Here is a 22130-nt window from a genome sequence, read left to right on the forward strand (position 1 = left end):
TAAATATATTAAAAACAACTGAATTTTATACTTTTAAAAAAATGAACTTTACAATATGTAAATGATATCTCAGATTTAAAAATTCAATTCACATGGACTGTTATGGTACGTAAAGTGAAAGCTACCTGAAACGGGTGCAAAAACCATCTCGGAGCCCTCGCCCAGGGGCACAGAGATGGGGAACGAGCCCCTCCTGAGTGAAGGGAAACCAGAGGGCATCACTTGTGAGTTTCACAAATAACGTTTATTGACCGCACTCAAAATAGAATCTCACCCAATCCACACCAACTCCGCTACAGCTAAGAATCACCTGATGGTAAATAATTTGGGTTGGATTTTGGGTGTGAATTATATTATATGAGAAAATATGGACATCACAGACTCCTCCCAATTGGAGGACTGTCGTTGAAGATCTTGATTGTGACTAACATTTTTGTTGATGCTCTTGACAGCAGCTGAAGATTCCAACTTCAAACCCAAAAAATCTGGCTGGGAAGCAAAGAGAGAGGCAGTTACTAGGAAGCGTCCCCCAGGCTGATCCCCCACTGCCCTTGGAGTGCCCTTGGCCGGCGGCCTCCACAGGGCAGGTCCCCACAGCGCTCAGGGCCTGAGACGTCCCAAGCAGGGATGGGGCTCTGGGGTGTGGTCCCGGTGGCATCGCTTTCCAGCAGTGGGACCCCAGGCGAGCCTCCACCTCTGCTCAATGCTCCTTCCGGAAAGGGATGACACTCCTGCTGTGAACAGATGAAGCCCTGATCCAGAGGGCTCCCTGGTGGGAATTCTGAGCTCGCCCCTCTCCAGCTGGGCCAGCAGACGGGCAACCATGGCTCCTCCCCAGATAGCCTGGCACGTGGCCTGAGGGGTCTCATAAGGCACCCACACATCCCAGGCAGACAACACACGTTCTCCCGAATGGCTGGTGAGTGCCCACACCTGTCCTACCAGCTCGGCCTAGAAGCAAACACACGCCTGCTACAGAACTACAAAGTGGGGGCTTCCCCCGTCTCCCTGGACAAATGGTGACAAAGACAGAAGATGGGGGGCCCTGGGTACCAGGATCCAGGGGTGGGAAATAGGAAGCCATACTAACGTGTAGGGTGAGCCTCAACCTCCACTGCACTTTTGGGGAACTTCAAAACAAAACCATGACCCCAGGGCCCACCCTGAGCAACTTACCCTGAACCTCTAGAACTGGGCTGGGCAGCTTTCCTGTTCCCTCCTCCCCCCTTCAGACCTACCAGGTGATCCAGCAGTTTCCCTTTGGCCTCCCCAGCCATCTACCTCACACTTATCTTTCCAGCCAAGCTTCTTTCTTTGCTCCCAGCGTGGGAACAAAGGAGTCAAACTCAATTTGACAATCAAGTTGGAAAAAATAAAAAGATAAACTCGCAAGAAAAACAAGAAGGAAAGTCTCCCGAAGCTGCCCTCTCGCACCACTCACTGTGCTCAGAGACTCGCAACGCTGAGGGCACCGTCTGGCCCCGCCCCGGCGCTCTCGGCCCGGACAGGCTCTCGGGTCTCTGGGGACCCGACAGGAGCTCCTCTCAGCACCGTCTCCCACCCACCCGACAGAGGCAGGGGAGGGGCTCCAGCTTCCGGCCCAGACAAGTGGGAAGACAGGCCGACCTCCTGCCAAGAACAGCCAGACACCGGCCAGACACCTGCCGGGTGGGTGCAGACACTGCTCATTTTCTAGAACCTTCCTCTTACAAAGAGTGGAGGAGACATTTAAAGAGCAAACAAGTGGCTATGCATTTGAATTGTGTGTCTTCACATGTTCACGTGTGTTTGCAGGTCTCCAGGTACATCTGTTGTGTGCACGTGGCCACATGCTTTCCCATACAGGTGTTAGCAAGCACCTGCGCTGCTTGGGCAATGGCAGGGAGGAGGAGGAGGAGGGCAGGGAGGAGGAAGAAGGGAGGAGGAGGAGGAGAGGAGAGGAGAAGGAGGGGAGAGGAGGAGGAGGAGGAGGGGAGGGGAGGAGGAGGAGCTTTTCTGACTCTGGTACCAAGGTCCTACTGTGACTGGGAGGATGCCCTAGAGGTGTCATGGTCACAGGGTTGTGGGTGGTCACGTGGCCGTGGGCCATGAGGGTTCCAGGGGCAAAACTCGGAGGACCAGGGTGGGGGCTGGAGCCCAGGGAGGGGCTTCCCCATGGGGAGCCTGGTGGCCAGGGCTGGGCTGGGACTGGGAGCAAGTCCCCACCCCGATGGGACGTTCAGACCCCAGAGGCTGGCAGGGCACTAAGATCCACTGTCAACCCCACCGTGATGTCAGAAGTTGGGACTGGTGCTGTCCGGGGAGCAGGGAAGGGGTGCACAGAGAAAGGTGGATGAGCCCCGAGAGCCCCGCCCCTGGCCCCTCTGGATGCCCTTGGCTGGAAGGTGGGGAGGGGCGGGGCCTAGAGCGCAGGACAACCACCCCAGCCTCGTTGGAACCACCCCTGCTGCCCAGCACCCCTCGCCCCCTACGAGGGCAGCACTGTGCCCAGGGCCCCACCGCCCCCCACCTGGCCTGCTCACCGAATGGCCACGATGACCCTCAGCACGGCCTGGAGGAGTACGAGAAAGCCAAGGCCCATGGGCAGCAGGGGGGCGGGGGCGCTGGCTCCCTGGCCTGGAGCAGGTGGCCTGTCCTGGTGAAGGGCTTGGAGCTGCTGCCACCTGAGCAGGAGGTGCCTGTCGCCGCAGCAGACTTGCCAGCAGTTGTGCTGGGAACTCGAGTCCAGAAGGGTTTCTAGGTGGGGAAAGGGCGGGTGTGAGGTCGGGGGAGCAGCCTCAGGTTGGGGACACTGACCCCATCACGCGGATGGAGAAAGTCCTGCCGGCCCTGACCTCCTGGGCGGTAGCGGCCCCGGGCTGTGCTTCCCAGCAGTCCCCAATCCCTAGCGGCCATGCAGTGTGTGCGGATGATACGACGTCTACTGGGATTTGCTCCAAAACCACCTTTTCTTTCTGGGGAGGGGGGTGAAGACCAGGAGGAACCAGGTGGGATACGGGCGATGGGCACACGGGCTTCCTTAAACCAATCTCGGCCTCGACGAATATTTGAAATTCTCCAAGACGAAAAGGCAGTGGCGGCCACGGGAGGAACCCGCGTCCCAGCGCCTCCACGCCCTCTAGCAGACTGCCTCGGCCAATGTGTGCGCCGCCGGAAAATTCTTTCTTATTTTTATCACACTGTTAATATGCTACGAATATAAAATACGCACTCCAATTACATTCATAGGAAGTGCACTATTCATAGAAATGTAACAAATATAGTTTCCTCATAAGAAACTGTGCCACTAAAGCACTGAGGGGAAACGCACAGAATCCTCTTTACCAGAGAAGCGGAGATCAGACACGGGAACCGCCCTGCTGAAGCGGGACTCGGGCGCGGCGGCTCTTTCACAACGCGTCTCGCGCTGCTCCGGTCCTCGCCGGAAGACCCTCCCACCCCAGCGCAAAAAGCAAATAAAATAACGTGGAAATCAGCTGGGTTTGAGGCCAGAGAAAACATCCCACGTTTTAAAATCACCCTGTACTTGAGGCCTCGGGAGAGAGAGGCTGTAATTCTGAGTGACACTCGCTCTCCTAATCCCGTCCCGTGAAAATCTTCCTGCTTGAACGGCTTTGAGGCTTGAAACGTTACGTATACAAATTGCCTAAACTATAAAACAATGCTTGGAGTAAAAATTAAATGCTGGTTTTTAAAAACATACCAGTTGATATATATGATTCAACAATAAACCAAGTAAGCTTTTAGCTCTTCCTAATATGCAAGGTATTTAAAGCCAAAAATAATCAAAAACAAGCCCTCAAACGTGTGATTGTGCAGTTCAGAGAATGGTTCCTCCCGTTCTCTTCCTACTGCCCTAGAGTTTTGTTACGAAGGTGATTTCTGGCTCTTGTACCTGCCACCTGAGCTAACTTGCCGCTTTCTGCTTTGTTCCCAGAGTAAGAAACGCAAGTCTCTCTTTGCGGGGTCTTTACCTCCCCTAACCTCTTCCCCGCCGGGCCCACACGGGTCCCCTGTGACACACACCCTCGGACCTGCGTCTACACCCCATAGGGCCCTGGCCCTCTGGGTTTACACCAGTGGAGTCCTGCCGGGTGGGCCTGTTCTCCATGTAGCGCTAAGTCTTAGGGACCTCCCCAAGTTACTCATCTGGGTCCATTTCACTGTCCCTCACGCTCTGTACCCAGACAGCCGGTGCCACGTTTCAAGCACACCCCACCGTGTCCACTGTCCTACAAGAGGTGCTCAAGTGGTTCCAGTATTTCGCTCTGAAAATTCCTGCTGAGTGTGGGAGTCTCCACAGGGGGTTCGACGGAAGGTTATGCATGTTGTACAATATGACAGCTGCCTCCAAATTGCCCCGCACAAAGACTATGACAAATTACACCCCTGCCAATCATGTGACTTTCATAATTAAGAAAAAGTACCTATTTGTGCACCATGAAGAGGTGGGCGTGCTGGTTGAAGATTATCCATTCCCCAAGCACTGCCCCACCCCTGGGCTCCAGGAGTTCCATTCAGACCACTCTCCCTCCCGGGACCCCAGGCACCGGCCTCCATTCCCAGGGTCCCGCGTTCGCAGAGGCAGTTGAGGCCCACCCGCCTGTTTCAGAGACAAAGTCACGGTGGGTGGAGATGTCAATGCCCTGGACACGATGTCAGGAGAGCAAGAACCTGCAGATGTCCCCGTCACAAGCTTAGGAATATGCACTAGGTCACAAACACACAAATACAAGAATACACTTGTCATGAGTATGTGACACGAGTGTGAGTACATGCTACGCCCATAACGAATGTACAAAAGTATATACACCAGGTCCCAAGGACATGAATTATGTAGGTATGTAATGAATAGATACACAAATGTCATGTTTTGAATATATAATGTGTCACGAATACATGAATGTGTGAATATATAATAGGATATACAGGAGCATGTGCTGTGTCATGAATACATGTATATACACACACCCCAAGTATTCCATGAATTATAGAAGATTAGAGCTTAAATGACAACCACTTCAGATGTCACCGAGCTGGCTTGGAACCTGGTTCCATTGGGAGAGCCGCTGCTAACAGACAGGTGGGGTAGCCCGGGGAGCAGCGGCTTCTCTGGAGTCACTGGGGAAAGACGGTGAGTGACCAGTGGTGCCTAGCGAAAGCAGGGCAGGAGACCTGCATGCATGTCACCACTGTGGTCCTCTTTGTCTCACAGGTGTCTGCAGACGAGAGGAGTCTCCCCACCCACCGTGACACTCGGGGAGGGATGAGATGAGCCTCACGGAGTTACCTTGGATACCTCTAGCACTCCGCTGCCTCCTCGCCACCTACAAGACAAGAACAGGGCACGTGTGTCAGCCCAGCAACCCATGAGAGGGGAGGGCCTGGTGACCCGGACTCGACCCCTCTGGGCAGGGTCAGTGGCCCACTCAGAACGCCAGCCGTGGTCCCTTGCTACGAGGCCTTCACTCTGGGGACAGTGCGCTACTCAGTGACGGAAAACCAGCAGCTGGAGGTGTGGGTGAGGGGAGGAAGGAAGCCTCTGCCCCCCTCTCAGAGACTGGGACGCAGGGGAGAGAAGGGCCCGCTAGCAGCAGCCGCTCTCCCGGGACGGGTGCTGAGGGGACAGCCAGATGGGGCAGAGAGAGGACAGGAAATCCTGATGGTCCTTCCCAGCCTCCGTCCGTGCCAGGGCCAGGGCTACAACCGCAGGACGCAGCACAGACGAGGGAGAAGCAGAGGAGAGGAGGAGGGGACAGAGGAGACAGGGAAGCCCTCCGCAGACCACCGGGTGACCTGGGGGACCTGCTCGGCCCTCCCTTCTGCCCAGCGCCTCTGTGCTCCGCAGCTGTCAGAGCACCCACTCTGAGCAGTGGCGTAGGCCTCTCTTGGGGACCTCCGGGCACCCCGTGCTCCCCTTCACCCTGCAAGCCCAGCCATCCTCACCTGCTTCTGTGACCTCAGGACCCGGGGCACCCAGTAGGGCATCGCTGCCTGGTCCCTGGGCACTGGGAGGTGGCCCCCAAAGCGGTGGCACGGGCAGGGGCACATCTTGGTGGTTTGGGGGATATGAAACCGGACCCTCTTTGCAATCTAACAGAGAGGAAGGGAAGACCAGGTTCAGAAGGGGCGGGAGCCACACCCAACACCCGCTGGGCCCAGAGAGCTCCTCCCACATCTCTCCGGACCACGCTCTCCCTGTGAAGACACACCCAGAGGTGGCAGACACAGGACCTCAGTGGCCTGCCCACCCTCATCACTCACTGTCTGCCCCTGTGCCGTAGGACATCCACATGGCACCCGGGCAGAACATACGGGGTGGCATCGGAAGACCTGGGCCTGTCCTGAGCCTAGTGGTCTCCCGCAGTGGTCCTTGAGCAAAACACTTAGCATCCCAGGCCCCAGCACTCTCAGCTGGAAGAGGGCTCTGCTGGCATGTGACAAGCCATCAAGTTCACAGACACAGCCTGTGACCCCGCAGTCCCACTCCCAGGAATATATCCTCTGGGGACACTTTTGCATTTGCAGCCTTGTGTGCAAAGGAATATTCACTGCGCCACGGTCCATAGTGACCGGACAGCCTGAATGCCCATCAGAAAGGGACAATAAATAACGGATGGCGGACAAGAGGGCAGTGGCCGTCTGTGGGAGGGGAGAGCAGAGCTGTTGGCACTGGGGGTGTCTCGGAGGCCAGTGGCCACAGCTCAGACTCACTGAACCCTGAGCTGGGCCTGGCAAGTTCGGACCTGCCCTTTTCATTTTAATTTCATTTAATTGCATTTAGGGATAGAATATTTTTGCTTTTTTCTTATTAGTTTGCATTTCCTTATGCATCAGTGAACCAGCTCCCCAGAGTTGGCTCCCTCTCAAATCCCACAAGTAACAATAACGTTCACCTTTAGTGAGCACAACTGCGGCTCCACACCCAGGTGACATGCGGCCACCAATGAATCAAAGGTGCCTCAACCCCCACCCTTTCAACCTTCTCTCCCCAAACCACATGCTCCCCTTAGCCAAGGCGACTCTAGCAAATCCCACTTCACTGACACCAACCCTTAGAAATACAGGAAAACACGACACTTCTGACACTGCATGTGGGAGAGTTACCCACACACAAAGCAGTACCCAAATGTTCGTAGCAGCTTTATCTGTAACCGATTAAAAGTAGAAACAATCCAAATGTCCTTCTGGGTGAACAAACTATGACCCATTCATAAAATGAGACACTACTCAGCAATAAAAAGAATAAACTATTGACGCCACCGTGTCGATGTATCTCAGGATAATGCCCCCAAGTGCAAGAAGCCGGACAAAAAGAGTACGTATTACACAGTTCCATTTTTATAAAACTCTAAGACATGCAAGCTAATCCATGGTGACAGAAAGCAGATTGGGGTTGCCCTGGAGATGTCAGGGTGCAGGAGGTTGGGGAGGGTCATGCAGGGGCCCCAGGAAGCCTCCGAGCATTGTATATATGCCCGTTACTGGACTGTGGTGGTGGGTTCACAGGGGAATACATGCGTCAGGACTCACCAATCTAAACACTTTACATATGTGCAATGTATCCCATGCCAGTCATACCTCCAGAAATCTAGTTTTTAAAAAATACGTTCTAAAAAATCACAAGCTGTGTCCCCAAAATTTTTAAATATCATTCATACAATACTTATAATTCTGATCCCCTGACGTGCACCCTGCACCTAGGTGAAGACCCCCTGGTTCAAGTCACCTACCGGCTTTCGGGGTCTCAGGGACTGAGGGACCCAGTAAGGCAGAGCTGCCTCAGCCCTGGGCACGGGCAGGCGGCCTCCGAATCTGGTCTGGCACTCACAGCAGGTGGGCTCCCGGAGAGCAGCGCAGGGGCCAGGGTACATCTGAGCAAGGTCCAGAGAGTACAGAATTGAAGGTGACGTAGCCAAGGAACCCTGGTGTAGCAGGGCGATGCTCAGAGCAAGAATGTTGGGGCCAGGGACAGGTGCCCCAGCTCCTACGGCAGCTCTGAAAGAGGCAGGTGACCGTGGCTCACCCCAAGGCCCTCCAAGGTCATTTGGAGGGGGATCTGCAGACCAGGCATGCTGGGATTCTCAGCCCGTTACTGCCATGTGACTTTAAACAAGTCTCATGGGCCCCCTCTGAAAATGATGCAATACAACCAGCTCTAGAGGCTTTTGGGAGATAAATGTTGCCTTTAAGGTCACCTGCATCATTCATGGTCTGCAAGAGCTGAGGCTGAGGTCTGAGTGCTTCATGGTCTGCGAGGGCTTTCACCTCCATCCCATGGGACCCTGGCAACACCCACAAGCAGGAAGGAGAGGGGCTGTCATCACCTCTAGGGGCAGATGGAGAAGCTGATCCCCAAACCACGTACATTAGGTGGCCTGCTGGTTCTCCCAGGGCTCCTAAACCCAGTGAGGGACCATGAGAACCAAGGGGGTGGAGGGGAAAGTGGGTGGCAATGGGTGCCCCTACATAGAGATTTGAGGACACAGTGACGGTCCCTGTGACCACAGACTTTCTTGTCCTGCGAATCCTCTCATGAGATGCAGCTTTTAGACCCACATTCTCTACTGTCCTTGCCCCACGGGGTGTGTTAGGGTGATGGCAAACTGGCTGACGGTTTGCTTTCCTTACCGAATGATATGTGAGGCACACTTCTTTCCTGAAGGTTTGAAATGTGCTCTTCCTAGAAAAAAAAAAAAAAGGAAGGCTTAGAAAGTTCCAGGGTTTGCATAGACTGGGGGGGCCAGGGTGCTAGGGCAGGGGCTTGGGCCAGCCTTCTTGGAACAGATTCATATCAATAAACCCCTGGGGTGGGGGGTCAACCTTCTGAGCCCAAGAAGGGTTAGGGGGTGACCTCAGAAGCAGGTGTGTGCTTGCTAATGTCTGGGGGTTCCTGGATGCCAGCTGTTGTGGAATCCTGCATTGCCAATCCAACTTGCTTCAAGTATGCTCCAGCTAACCTTGTGCTTGGACCACCAGCAAAGACAGGAGTGTTCCAATCTGGTGAGAACTTTCCAAGACCTTGAGTTGCCAATCACACTACCTATGACACTTTGTCAGACAACCCCAGCTTACTGAAATACTAAAGGAAAATACTGTCAAAACTGTATGTTCATGAAACTCCTTCCAGTATAAAAACCCAGGTGCTTTGTCTCTGGGGTGGCAGCATTTGGGGGTACACAGACTCTGGGTTACTCTTCCCCATCCCTCGCCCCAGCACACTGCTTTAACGTCGGCCACGTGGAGAGTCTCCAGTGGGTAGAAATCAAACACAAAGCAAAGCCCCGTGTCCCTGACGAAGGCGTGTCAAAGTGCTTTGTAACCTGGAAACTACAAGAGTGATACGAGTGTTTTTGCATTTCATTATTATAATCATTATTATTGCTATTTTATTAGAGTAATAGATTCAAGCATCTACTCTCCCCACTGATGCTTGAAAACAGAGGCTGAGGGGCATTGCCCTGCACAGCATACCAGCCCCCTTCTGGTAGTAACAGCATTGCTGTTTTCTTGGGAGGCCATAACCCATCTCAGTCCATGTGCCTCAGGTGGCTGAACTCATCACACGCCGGCCTGGAAATTGAAGCCAAGCTGGTCTCAGAGATTGGCTCAGTATGGTGCCATAACCCAAGTCAGCCCAAGGAGACTTAATTCTGGGACTCTGTGCTGGACTTATTGGGAAAAGAAATTCTCCTTCTTTTGGTTAGGGTTGATAATCTGATAACATGTAAACCTCAGGAAGTCTTGGTGATCATCTTGTCTCCACGAGGGAAGCCAGCACAAAGGAAACGAAACCCAGAGATGAGAAGGAGCCGCCCAGGACCACTGTCCTTGTGCACCTGGATACACCCATGCCTGAAGGCCTACTCCTGACAGTTTCAGTTCTGTGAAACAGTCAGTTGCCTCTTTGTGCTCAGGCCAATGAAGACAGGCTCTGGTGGGTCGTGACCTGGAGTCCCGCCTGCGTGGAGGTAAGGCGGGCCACGCCGGGCGCTCCCAGGTGTGGTCCGGGCACCGATGGGCAGGCTTCGGGGTGCACTTGCCTGCATAACGCGCTCTGGGTGTGCGTGCATGCCTACCGGGCCGGGCCGGGCCGGACCCGACCGCCAGCTGACGTGCCCAGGGCCGCTCAAACAGCACTGCGATAATGACAGCGACCACGACGCCGACAAAATCGGAGAGCGGCTCCCACGGGGGTCACCTTGTATAGCTGACAAGCACCTTCACACCATTGTCTGCAGCCTTGCTGCGCCAGCGAGCCCGGCCGCCCCTTCTCCCTCCGCCCCGGCCCCGACCCCGACCCGGACCCCGACCCTGGCAGGAACCCGGGGCCCTCGGGGCGGCCACCCAACAGCCCCCCTGGCGCGCGCGCGCGCCGGCTGCCCGCCCCGCCGATTGGCCCACATCCAGCCAATCAGACGCAGCCTTCTAGCGATGTGCACTTAGCTGGCGGCTGATTGGTCGTTCGCCGCGGGGACTGCAGTCAGCAGGTCGCAGCGCGGCCCCGACCCCCCAGCCGCCCGCCCGGGGGCCACTCACCGTGTCCGGCGGACCGGCCCCGGGGGGCCCGCGGGCGTCCCAGCCGGAGGCTCCGTCCCCTGCAAGGAGAGAAGGCGGTGGGGCCGGGCGCGCAGAGCCTGCGAGGGGACGAGCTGCACTCAAGGGCCCTCGGGCTCCCCTGAAATCTCCGGTAGCCGCGGCGTCGCGCCGGATCCGGCCGCCCTGGCGGGGGCTCGAGCAGCGACCCTCAGAGACGTGTGCCCCCTGAGCAGCCCGGGCGTCAAACAGCCGCCATCCGAGGGCCCTGGGTCCCCTGGGCCACCGCACTCCTCCCCCGAGCACGAGTGTGCCCTCTGCCTCTCTCGGTGCGTCCCTCAGGTTGCCTCGGACTCCAGTTTGTCCCACTTTTCAGTATTTTCATGGGGACTCTAATACTCTTAATACTTGTATTTGCCCAAACCCCTGACGGGCCATACCTCAGCGTGCTGCGCGCGGTCCACCCACAAGAGCAACAAGATGCTCCCAGGCATCCCTGCTCGGATTTCTTGGCTCCGGTTTTTAACCGTTAAAGTCGCGACCTATGAACAAGGCCGAGCCTCCAGCCAGTTCGTACATGCATGCTGCCCTGGCCAGCACCCCTGCTGATTGGGCAGTGCCCCTACCATACTGGTTCTTAAATATTTCGAATGTCACCACGTGTATGTGTGTGTAAATAATGTTGTCAGTAGCCTCTTTCTAGCTAAGGACAAAATTATCCAGAATCTCACCATTAGCCTGGCCTTTTACTTATGACTAACTCATTTCTGCCCACTTGGGAGCACTCTTGGCTTCTCTGCTGTCTCCATTTTCCTCCTGAGCGCACCGAAATGTCACTCTAGCCCAGCAAGTTATAGAAGACAGGCTCATGCCCCTGGAAGTGCTGACCGTCACCTCTGGGACACTGTCTTGTCATTTTGTGCCAAGAATGGCTCAAATGAAAAGGACTGACAGTGCCAAGTTTGTCAACGATGTGGCAGCTGGAACCCTCATTCATTGCTCATGAAATTGATACACCGTATTGGAAAACTGGCAGTATTTACAAAACTTAAACATGTGAATACCCTATGACCAACTAATTGTTTGCCTCACCTAAGAGAAATGAGAGTTTCTGTCCACCAGAAGACATGAACAAAAACATCCACAGCCCCAAACTGGAAACAACCTAAATGTCCATCCATAACCATAGGAGAAAAGATTTTAGAAAGTATGACATATTCACACAGAGAAACGCTAATGCTACAACGACGGAAAAGAACACACAACTGTAACCCACAATGTGGATGAAGCATACAAAGAGGCTAGACCCCAAATGTACATATCATTCCACCCGTGTGATGTCCAGGAAAGCAAATCCGTCACAGCACAAGTTGGTGATTCAAAGGAAACTCTGCCCGAGTGGCCCCTGAGTGTTCAAAGCTACCAGAGACAGATACAGACAAGCTGCTTCACTTTTCTCAGTTTTGTCTGTACAATCACAGAACAAGTCCTAAGGAAGTTTGAGAAGATCAGATGAGACAGCGTGACGCGTGTTTCAAAGAGCCGGGCACAGACTGAGTGTTCACTGCCTGTCAGCCTATTCTGTGAGCGTGGCTGAGCAGCACTTCCTTCTCCCTGTACGTCCCCTTTCCCTTCCTGCTCCAGGCAGGAGATCGGCTTACTGCCTCCGGAGAGGGAGGTGGGACCAGAGAAGCTCCTGGCTACCAAGTGCTTCTCTGCCAGGCTTTTCTTCCCAAAGCCCCAGGTAGGAAGGAGGCACAGCTCTGTGAGTCCCAGAGTCACGGGGACCAAAGCCAAACCTATAGAAGCTGCTTGATCCCAGAGAGAGACAATTGCAGGTGCCTCCCAGAACACACCTCCCAGGCAGCCTGTGACTGGGCAGAAGCAGGGCTGCTGGGCACAGTGGTGCAGTTTGTTCACCGACCAACGGTCCCTGGCCGACAGCATGAGCGGGGCTTGTGTTTACTCTGCCCTCAGCCTACCAAATCACACACCCCCTACCCTGGCACTCATGGCCACATGCTGCCAGCTGCCAGCACTTGTCACTCTGTTCAATGGTTCCTTCCAGTCAGAGAGTAGCCTGACCCATGTCTAGGGCCAGCCCTCAACAACGATGGGGAAGGTGGATAAATATTCCAGCTTCTCCGCTCTGCAGCCGGAACGACTCTGGGCACATCTGCACAAGCTTTCAGCATCCCCCGCAGAACTGCACTTGTGATGAGACCCTGGTGCAGGCCCGGCCTTCCCCATCCCACCTCCCCACTGCCCTGCCTGTGTTTCCCTGACCAACTAACTACTTGGAGAAAAGACAGCCCCTTCCCACCATCCCTCAGACTGCACACCTGCTGCATGAAGGGGCTTCTGATGAGTACAAAGCCTCATGCCCCTGCATTTGTGCCACAGACAAGTGAGAGGCCAGAGCCAGAGCCAGTTCACCCAGAGATGACAGCAATGATCCTTGGAGACCTGGTGGGCAGAGGTGGACTCCGCCAGTCACTGCCACATTGGTGATGCTGGCCGGCTGCCAGCAAGTGGTAACAAAATCTTTAGCGGGGAAAAAAAAACCCTGGGCAGATGCGGGGAAAGGAGCAGCCTTCACTGCCAGCAAGACTCCCTGCCGGTGGACAAGGAGCAGGGAAGAGACACCTCCTCCAGGAGGGACACCGTCCTCAGTGCTGGTGTCGGACAGTGTGCAGGGCAGGGGCTGGGGACGTGTCCGCCAGACTGCGCAGCTTCCCCTGGGAGTCCTGACTGGGGAGAACGCTGTTCCCACGCGTGTGCACATTTCTCTGTCTGTGGCTTTGAAAACATCACACAGGAGCACACGGCACTACTAAAACCGGAAAAGAACCAAAAATCCATAATTTTGTTTTGAGGCTGGCTTGCTGTTCCAGGATAACTTGCCTGATATGACCCACGGCAGACAAGCAAAGGCGTCCTACACATCCAAACCCTGGGGGTAAAGTAAAAATGTGGTTTTAAAAATAATATGTAAATAAACTATAATTTTAAAAATCTGTGTGTCACTGGGGTCACTTTTGGGGTCTCTCTGAAGCTGAGCAGTCCCTTCCCAGACTGGGGTCACAGCCGCCACTGTGCCGGCTTGTGTTCTGTGTTGAGTGTGCCTTGATACAGGACTCTTATTTTAAACCAGACCGTGGCGCCCTGTGGTGTGTGACCAGTCCCCACGCTGGCCGTCATTCCGAGCAGCTCTGCTGGCTTCAGCCCTTACCTTTCCTTGAGGGCCCCCTGGCTCCATGGTCGCCCCCTATTCTCCCTGCCTCTGCCACTGTGACATCTCGCAGTTCTGTCTTCCGAGGGGCCATAGAACATCAGGGTCTTGGTCTTCGCTCACTCTGTCCATCCTGCAGTCTGCCGGGGGACACAGTGTCGTCGTCGTCCTCTCACCAGAGCTGAGTGAAAGGGCATAGCCGTGACAACCAGGCCCTAAGGGTTTGCTGATTTCCAAATGCCTCTGTCACCATCTCACCGCCCACCCCATACACGTGGCACCGAGGAACCCCTAGGGCTTTCTCTGAAATCACCAGAATGTTCTCTAGAAGAGGGTCCTGCGCGCTGCATCCCCCACTTCATGGCGCCCGCGGAAGCTGGCCCTCTGATAGAACTGTGGAGTGCTGGGAACAGAGGAGAGACACTCCACGGTGACGAGGGCTGTCCAGCCTCTGCCCCCTTCTGGTCCTGCAGGGAAGCGAGCAGACAAAGCCTGAGGAGGAGACAGAAATTAGGTCCAAGTCCTCAGTGGGCCCCCGGGCCACAGTTGTGCTCAGTAGCAGCTCTCTGAGCGATTACCTTCAGCAGGGCTGGCCATCGTCTGTCACAGGGCTCAGGGCAAATACCCTTCTCGCTGCTGCCTGGTGCCCAGGTGGGGACGGCAGCCCTGAGCCGGTGGCTCCATGAGGTGGGGTCCCAGGGCGAGGCACATGCACGTACAGCCTGAGTCGCAGCGTCCAGCAAGGGCTGAATCAGATCTGACACCCAGCTCTGCTCATGCCCACCCCGTCCACCAGTCCCCAGTTCACCCAGAGATTGTCACCTCCCAGGGCTCCCACGTCTCCCACCTCCACCTTGCCTGCAGGCCATTCTCAGCATGCCATAGAGACCTCTGAGCCTGCCCAGAAGCCTCCAGGGGCTCCCCTGGGGCTCAGAGTGAGCCAGGGTCCTCACTATGGCCACAGGGCGCCGTGAGGTCTGTGCCTGGTTAACATAAGCACACGCGTGCACCTACACCAGTGCGTGTGCACCCTCAGCCCGGACAGACGCACCCTGTCCAGGTTCCTCCGCGTTCCAGCCCAGGTGTCTAAGCCTCTCAGTCTCTGCTCAATGTCCCCTTCTCAAGGAGGCCTTGACTGAGCTCCCTGTTTCAGGTCCACGTAACAGGTGTCCCCAGAGCAGCCGTAAGAGTTTGCATGTGGTGGTGATGCTGGTGCTGATGGTGGGGATGGTGATGATGGGGATGGGGATGGTGATGATGGGGATGATGGGGACGATGATGGTGGTGGTGATGGCTACTATGGCAGAAGTTTCTCCGGTGCCAGGTACTAGTCTGTGCTTCCTGTATTTTGACTCATCTACTCCCCACAGTAACCTGTGATAGGTACCATTATTGTCAACCTCTTTACAGATGAGGAGGCTGAGACTTTCCTGTGTTGGGCGAGTGACACTTGCTGATGGGCTCTTTTCTTAGTGCCCAGACTGCTCCTTAGGACACTTGGGAGGTAAGAAGTATTTCTGGACCCTTGAAAATTTCGGGAAAAGTGTCTGTGTTCTCTGCGGGACGCACCTCGGTGCTGCTGCGTGCAGGGGCGTGTCCTCCACCCCCCAGCCCGAGTCCCCCGTGCGCCCTGCACTCCTCCCCTTCGCCATCTGGCTCCTGTGTCTTCCTGCACAACCTCCCCTTTTTGTCCCCTATTTTCTGTCAAGGGACACACAGCAGCTTTGAGCAGACACCACCGTACGTGGGTGGCAGCTGAGCCTGTTTTTGTGGCCGGCGGTTTCTTGTGTGATTAAGCGTGTACCTACCATGCAACCCAGCAGTCCCACTCCTAGCCGATTACTCTAAAGGGATAGAAACTTGTGTTCACACAAAAATCTCCACACGGATGTTCACAGTTATTTTATTCATAAAACGTCCGACTGGAACCTCCCAGGAAGGACCCAGATCGCTGTCTTCTGTCACGTGTGGACCTTCCAGTCAAAATGGGGGGAAAGGTTTGAAAACTTTATCCAAGTGGTTTTTTCTTTGTTCTTTTCCTGTTGCAGCTGGGGTCAAGATGTGTGCAGTGACCCTAAGTCCCCACTAGAGGTCACACTACAAAGACGTCCCCACAGGAGAGATGAAGGGACGACCTGGTGTCCAGGGAGAAAGGCAGGACCGTGGCCCACCGAGTTGGCAAGATGCAATGCCTTTGAGGGCAGTGGAGCCACGCGGCCTCCCGGATGGGGGAGGTGGGCTCCCGTCTGGCGCCAGGTGACCCAGGCACGACCCTCTCGCAGCTTTCTGCCCGGCACCACCTGAAGGGCCCCGGCCCGCTGGGGTGAGCACACGGGCGCCCTCCCCTCCCCCACCCCACCCCCACCCCCCGCCGCCTGTCTGCTGTCCCCGCGGCCCGGGCATCAGGAGACAACCCGGGCATCAGGAGCCGAGCCACAGACGAAAAAGCAGCCCAGGGTCAGAGACCCCCAGGGGACGCTGGTGTCAGAACCTGGAGAACAAAGGCCCAAGCTGTCGCATTTCAGGTGAGGCTGTGCTCACAGGCGCGCGACGCCATGCACATTTTTTGTAGAGATGGGGTCTCAGTATGTTGCCCAGGCTGGCCTCAAAGTCCTGGCCTCAAGTGATCCTCCCACCTCAGCCTCCAAAAGCCTGGGATTATAGGCATCAGCAACTGTGCCCAGCCAACTTTTCTCATTTTAAAATGGAATATTTGAGAGAAATGCATGGAAGATGCCGCATTTAGTCCACTGTTAGGTGCACACTCCCCCCGTGACCGTGGGTAATCGGGTGCGTCTCCAGTGACAGGGTCTCATCCAGGCAGGAGGTTGCCATAGTGCTGCTCACAGCTGCTCCGATTGGTGTCAAGTGACCCATGCATCCTGGGTGCGACACGTGCCCCAAGGCGGGGCCGAGGTCCCCCAGAAAAGCCCAAGGCAGAGAAAACCAGAGCAAAAGCCGGTGTCCCCTGCCAGGGGCCTGCGACCTCTGCTCTGGCCCGGGAAGGTGGAGGCTGCAGCCGCGGGTTGTGCGGCAGCACCCAAGGCCCGCAGGAGAAGGCAGTGGGGGGGGCGTGAGCAGGCCGGAGGCCACTGCCCTTAGCGTGTGTCCTGCGAGGTCAGTTCTAAACCACACAGAAAAGAGGGGGTGTCTCAGGTGGGCACTGCCCATCCTTGGCTGCTGGAACGAGGCTGCAGGGAACATCCCGCGTGGGCCACGTCCCTCTGCACCCGCATTTCCCAGGGTGGACACCTCAGGTCAGGGCTGCTGGCTCTGAAGTTGGCCTCCTCAGCCCCCAGGCTACAACCAACTGTCCCCAAAGTGGCTGCCAGTCTGTGTTCCCATTCCCCCACGTCACTGCCAACATTCAGCAATATTACACCTGCCAGTTTCTGCCAACTGATGACACAGTTTTGAGTATATTTCCAGAAAATAAGTCCCTTTTTCTAAAAATCCAGGCTAACAGTATTAATTAGCAACAATGACTCTTGGGGAAGCTGGGATGGGAACATGAGATACTTTTACTATGTTAAACATCTGAATTTTTTACAAGAATGTATTACTTTAGTAAACACAAAGCATCAAGGTTGCCAGGCTAGGAGCACAGTCCCGGCCGGAATCCACCCGGCTCTTACCCTGGTCTCACAAAAGGCAAACGCATGGTGGAGTTGATCTAAGAAAGCCTACTGAGGCCCCCACTTCCTCAGGGTCACTGGGTAGGGGAGGGGACACATCAAGGTCAAAGGGAAGGACACAGGGACCAGCCTTGTCTGGGCTCCAAGGAGTCGTCACCTCCCTGCTCCGTCCCACGGGTGCTGGAAAACTGAGTCTGTCAAGGGCGTGGGAAGCGCAGCCTCCCAGGATGCCCCTCCCAGGCCCGACAGCCGTGTTGCTCGGGGCTCGAGCCTCCATCTGAATCACATCCCTGAAGAAACACCATAAAGCACACAGCACAGTTTCGAAAACAGATTTACTTAAAACTGCAAGGAGAGGCCAGGTGTGGTGGCTCACCCTTGTAATCCCAGCACAGTGGGAGGCCGAGGAGGGAGGGTCACTTGAGGCCAGGAGTTCGAGACCAGCCTGAGCAAGGGCAACACCCCATCTCCACTAAAAATAGAAAAATTAGCCGGGCGTGGTGGCACACGCCTGTAGTCCCAGCTACTCGGGAGGCTGAGTCAGGAGGCTCGCTTGAGCCCAGGAATTTGAGGTTGCTGTGAGCTACGATGACACCATGGCACTCTACCCAGGGTGACAGAGTGAGACTCTGTCTCAAAAAAAAAAAAAAAAACCCTGCAAGGAGAAACATCCACATGGTACCGGGTGAGGACATCCAGGCGCCTGGCAGCTGCTTCCTCAGGGCCGTTCCCTGCGCAGCGGCCTCCTCGGGCACACCGGGGCTGGTGACGGGGTGAGCACAAGTCTCCCCACCTCATTCAAGGGCTCGGAGGGGCTCAAGATCAAACAGAAACAATGTTTTCCTTTTCCAAGTAGCTACATGATCAGCCACCACCAAATGTAAAATCAGAGCAAAGAACTAAAAGGTTCTGACCTCGTCACACGCTCTGGCTGGTCCCCCTGCGAACACAGCAAGACCTGGAAGAGGGAACACCTTCCTGCCCCAGCCCCCCTGAAGGCTGGCCCCGCAGCCACCACACTGCAGGTGACAGCTTTCGGCTGTGTGGCACGATCATTCAAAGTACCTACTGAGATCACCTGTTGCTTTCTTCTACTCTAAGTAATTCTGAGGATACAGAGTCAATTACATTTCTGATCTGTCCCCAAAAAGCAAAGGCAGAGTGGCAGTCTGTGCTAACAGTGGCACTCATGACCACGCGGAGAGTCTGCTCTCAAGCCAAGGTTCCACGAGCACGTCCCCTGAGCATTCTTATAAGTCAGAACATGAAGGCTACAAACAGAATAAAAAGGTCCTGAAAGAGCCCAGCTGCTTTCCCCAGAGCCTCAAGGCAGAGCATGTGGCTGGAGGAAGGTCGATGCTGAGCACCCACCCCTCGTCTGCCAGGGAGGGTCCCGGGGCCAGGAGCACTCACCGGAGCAGCAGCAGCAGGACCAGCAGCAGCAGCAGCAGCAGCAGCAGCAGCAGCAGCAGCAGCAGCGAGCCGGGAGGCGCCTGGGGCAAGGCCAGGAAGGGCGGCCTCAGCCAGGACAAGGAAGAACAGAGTCTGCCAGGAGGCCCCACTCACTCAGCAGCAGGCGCTGGGGTCAGGGCCCAGGTGGGCCGATGTACCCTGATATCACCAGCCCACACCACACAGCCCGACACTTTGCAACATCCTTATGCCAACGGCCATCCAGCCCAGTAAAGTCTCCAATGACGTGTTTGAAATCCGAGTCGCATCCTTTCCAACAAGTGACACAGAAGAGCAGGCTCAGGTGTGCAGAGCTGAGCCAAGGGCCCTTCCACCACAGATGACAGCCGGCACAGGCACGGCGGCGAGGCCACAGCGGCGAGGCCACAGCAGCCAGCAGGGCAGAGGTCTGGGGAGCCCAAAGCCCCCCGGTCTACCTGCCACTCTCCCCCACCGAGCACCATGTGGGCTAAGCCATTCCCTGAACTGGGCTACCCAGGCCGTCCCTGGAACCTGTTTATCAGAATTTCAGTTGTCTGCAGGCCTGACAGTGACGTCAACCCTTCCAAAAATCCTCAACTGCGGGGAGTGAACTCACTGGAAGTTCCCTGTGAGTCGGGCACGTTGCGCTGGAAGGGAAGCTGCTGGTGTCTGGCTGGCGCAGACAGAATCTGGGACTGTCCCTACCAAACTGGAACCAAGGACTGGCAAAGGAGGAAACATTCCCATACCCTCCAGGATGTGCGTGTCCTCGCGGCCGGAAGGGACCAGCTGTGCAGGCACCAAGGCCTCACCTTCCCGGCCGCTGGCTCTTCGTGGACCCCGCAGCCCCCACACACCAGAGCCAGCAGCCACGTGAACTGACCAGTGGCCCGAGATCAGTCATTATTAGCGGAAGCCAATTACACACCAAACACTAGAAGCAGGTTACACATTCAGATTTGAGACTTTTTAATCAGAAGTCCTCATCCCCATCCATGTGCTCTTTACGGCCCCAGGGGACACCTTCAATGGGACGGGCCCCTTAGAGTGAGCCTCGGGCTCTGGGTAAAAAATGCGTCTCCTTGATTTAAACAGTGGTGCACGTAGAGCACCAGCCCACACGTGCACGGTCCTGTGGCTCGGTGGCCACAGTCACCAGCGTTCAGGGACTGCCTCATCTGACACACAGAACAGTCACAACCTGAGGGCATTTAGGCTGATCCCGTGAAAGACCAGAAACGGGACCCGCCCTCGACTCCCTGCAGGTGCGGCGAAGGATCCGGGGCGAGCGCCGGGTCTCCAGCTTCCAGGCCCGCTGCTGCCCCGGGCGTCTTCTCCATGGCCTCATCCAGCGGCTCAGGCGGGCAGCGCGCCACCGAGAGCTCGGGCCACACCGCTTGCCAGTCTCTCTGGGAAGCAAAGGAAGCTGCAAATGGACTGAAGCTCAGGCAGCGGGAATTTTTATTTTTTTAAAGGCCAGTCAGGGAGAGATTAATCGGGAAACATTTCCTGGGACATCCTCAGGCTGGTCTCTGTACAAAGGCACCACAAGACGGTCACATCCAGGGGGTTCCCTCGAGTCCGGGGTGCCCAGCCCAGGATAAGCGGCAGAGGGAGACACACCCCAAGTCCGCGACAGGACGGCGCCGGCTGCAGGCTGGAGGAGGGGCCGGCTCCAGGCCCCGCGGTCACTGTTCTTCAGGTGACACTAACATCGCTAAAATCTCCAACGGGTCTCCAAATGCAGGTGTTAACACAGGGCACCACGCCAGCGGAAGCAGCAGCACTCGGGGTGTCGGAGCTAGAGGGTCCCCGACAGGCCCTGGCTTCCAAAGTGCACCCCTACGTAGGTGCGGCTTTTCTAGAAAGCTGTCCTCTCGCCTGCCAAGGGGCTTCCACATCTGGTGCGGCCACTTCTAGCACATTAACACTTCCGAGAACTACACCTGTGTGAACCACGCAAACGCAATAAACGCAGGGCCCACTTCGGACGCGTGACCCCCGCAGACGTGGTTCCGACACCGCAGCGTGCGCAGGGAGGGTGGCGTGCACAAAACGAATGCTGCGTCTGGAGCAGGCCACTGCGGCAGTCACGTGGCCAGGACGTGGCCTTGGTTCCACGCTAGAGCGAGTGTCTGGGACAGGCACGCAGTGACAGTCCCCAGTGACCCGTGTCGCTACCCCATTTCACTGACAGGGAAACTGAGGTGGGGATGAAATGCTTTTGTCCAAAATCCATGTGAGTCAGCAGAGAAGCAGGAATTCAATCCCCGGTCCCCACCCCAGCCTGACCCTCCACCAGCTTCCAGGAGCTCCTTCTCTGCACCGTCCCCAGCCACCTGCCCAGCCCGAACCATATGCCTCTTCCTGACCCCCGCGCAGGGCCGCTTCTGCTGGCTCCATCCAGAGGGGACGGGGTGGGGCAGGTACGTCCCCCACACAACCTGCTTTACCTGCTCTCGAGAGAAAGACTCTCTGAAGGAGGATCTGTCTTCCCTGGAAAACCACCAGCGAGCCGAAGACATGCAGGACTCCGACACTTCTACTCTCACGTGCCCCGCAGCCGTCCCTCCAGATCTAGGTTATTCTAGTTCATTCTTTCTTTTTTTGTGGTTTTTTTTTTTTTTTGGCAAGACATGCTCAGCTTCTCCATCGCGGTACTGACAGAGACGCAGCGTGTGCCACACGCCGTACGTCAGGTGTTCGGGCCCGACGGAGCCGTGCGTTCTGGCGGGAAGGCCGCGTTCCCAGTGCATGCTGCTGCTATTCACAGGGTGAGTCCAGAGCCCCGGAGCGGCCGGGACGTGCGCAGAGCCGCGGCCGGTCAGGAGGTGAGGGCCTGAATGTTCTTGAGCATCTCGTCGAAGGCCTGTGGGGACGGTGCATCTGCGTTCCGGAAGGTGGCCTGGACCCGGCTGTACAGGCTGAAGGATTTCAGCTCCAGCCACACGAACCCAAAACGGTTCTCGTCGAAGAGGATGAAGACCCCGGGGGTGCGTTCGGGACTGGTGAAGCCGTGGCCAGCGATGAGGCCGGTGCCATAGAAACTGGAGAGAGACAAGAGGAGGAGCGTGAGGACGGCAGGAGGGAGCCACGAAAGCCATGTGGGAATTCTCCAACACCCTTTAGGCCACAAGAGCCACTTCCGCTATTCAACAGCCACAAGTTGAGGCCCAGCGGCTGACGGCACCTGAAGACAGCCTGTGTTTGCAGGGGCAGCCGGGGCCGCTGGCCGAGCCCTCCTGCTGGAAGCACAGCCCTCTGCATGCAGAGGCCCTGGCCACTCGGGACAA

The 22130-nt window shown here is 56.2% G+C and overlaps 2 protein-coding genes across 5 annotated transcripts in view; both read right to left on the reverse strand.

Annotated features, from left to right (window-relative positions):
- Positions 1–230: 230 nt before the first annotated feature.
- Positions 231–13795, reverse strand: C20H16orf95 (chromosome 20 C16orf95 homolog). Its single transcript, XM_045533310.1, has 9 exons — positions 13769–13795; positions 10977–11078; positions 10540–10637; positions 8632–8683; positions 7734–7874; positions 5947–6093; positions 5291–5327; positions 2523–2736; positions 231–489 (listed from the first exon to the last, which is right to left on the reverse strand). Exons 1-9 carry the CDS (start codon positions 13793–13795, stop codon positions 471–473), a joined length of 837 nt encoding a protein of 278 aa, XP_045389266.1. The 3' UTR covers positions 231–470.
- Positions 13796–19785: 5990 nt separating this feature from the next.
- FBXO31 (F-box protein 31) overlaps positions 19786–22130 on the reverse strand; it is a 28554-nt gene continuing 26209 nt past the window's right edge. For all 4 annotated transcript variants that reach the window (XM_045533739.1, XM_045533740.1, XM_045533741.1 and 1 more), the window contains one exon: positions 19786–21884. In XM_045533739.1, the coding sequence (XP_045389695.1) occupies positions 21662–21884 (223 nt within the window). In that variant the 3' untranslated portion in view covers positions 19786–21661. The remainder of the gene's footprint in view (positions 21885–22130) is intronic.

This window comes from Lemur catta, chromosome 20 (genome assembly GCF_020740605.2).
Source record: "Lemur catta isolate mLemCat1 chromosome 20, mLemCat1.pri, whole genome shotgun sequence".
Taxonomy (NCBI): domain Eukaryota; kingdom Metazoa; phylum Chordata; class Mammalia; order Primates; family Lemuridae; genus Lemur; species Lemur catta.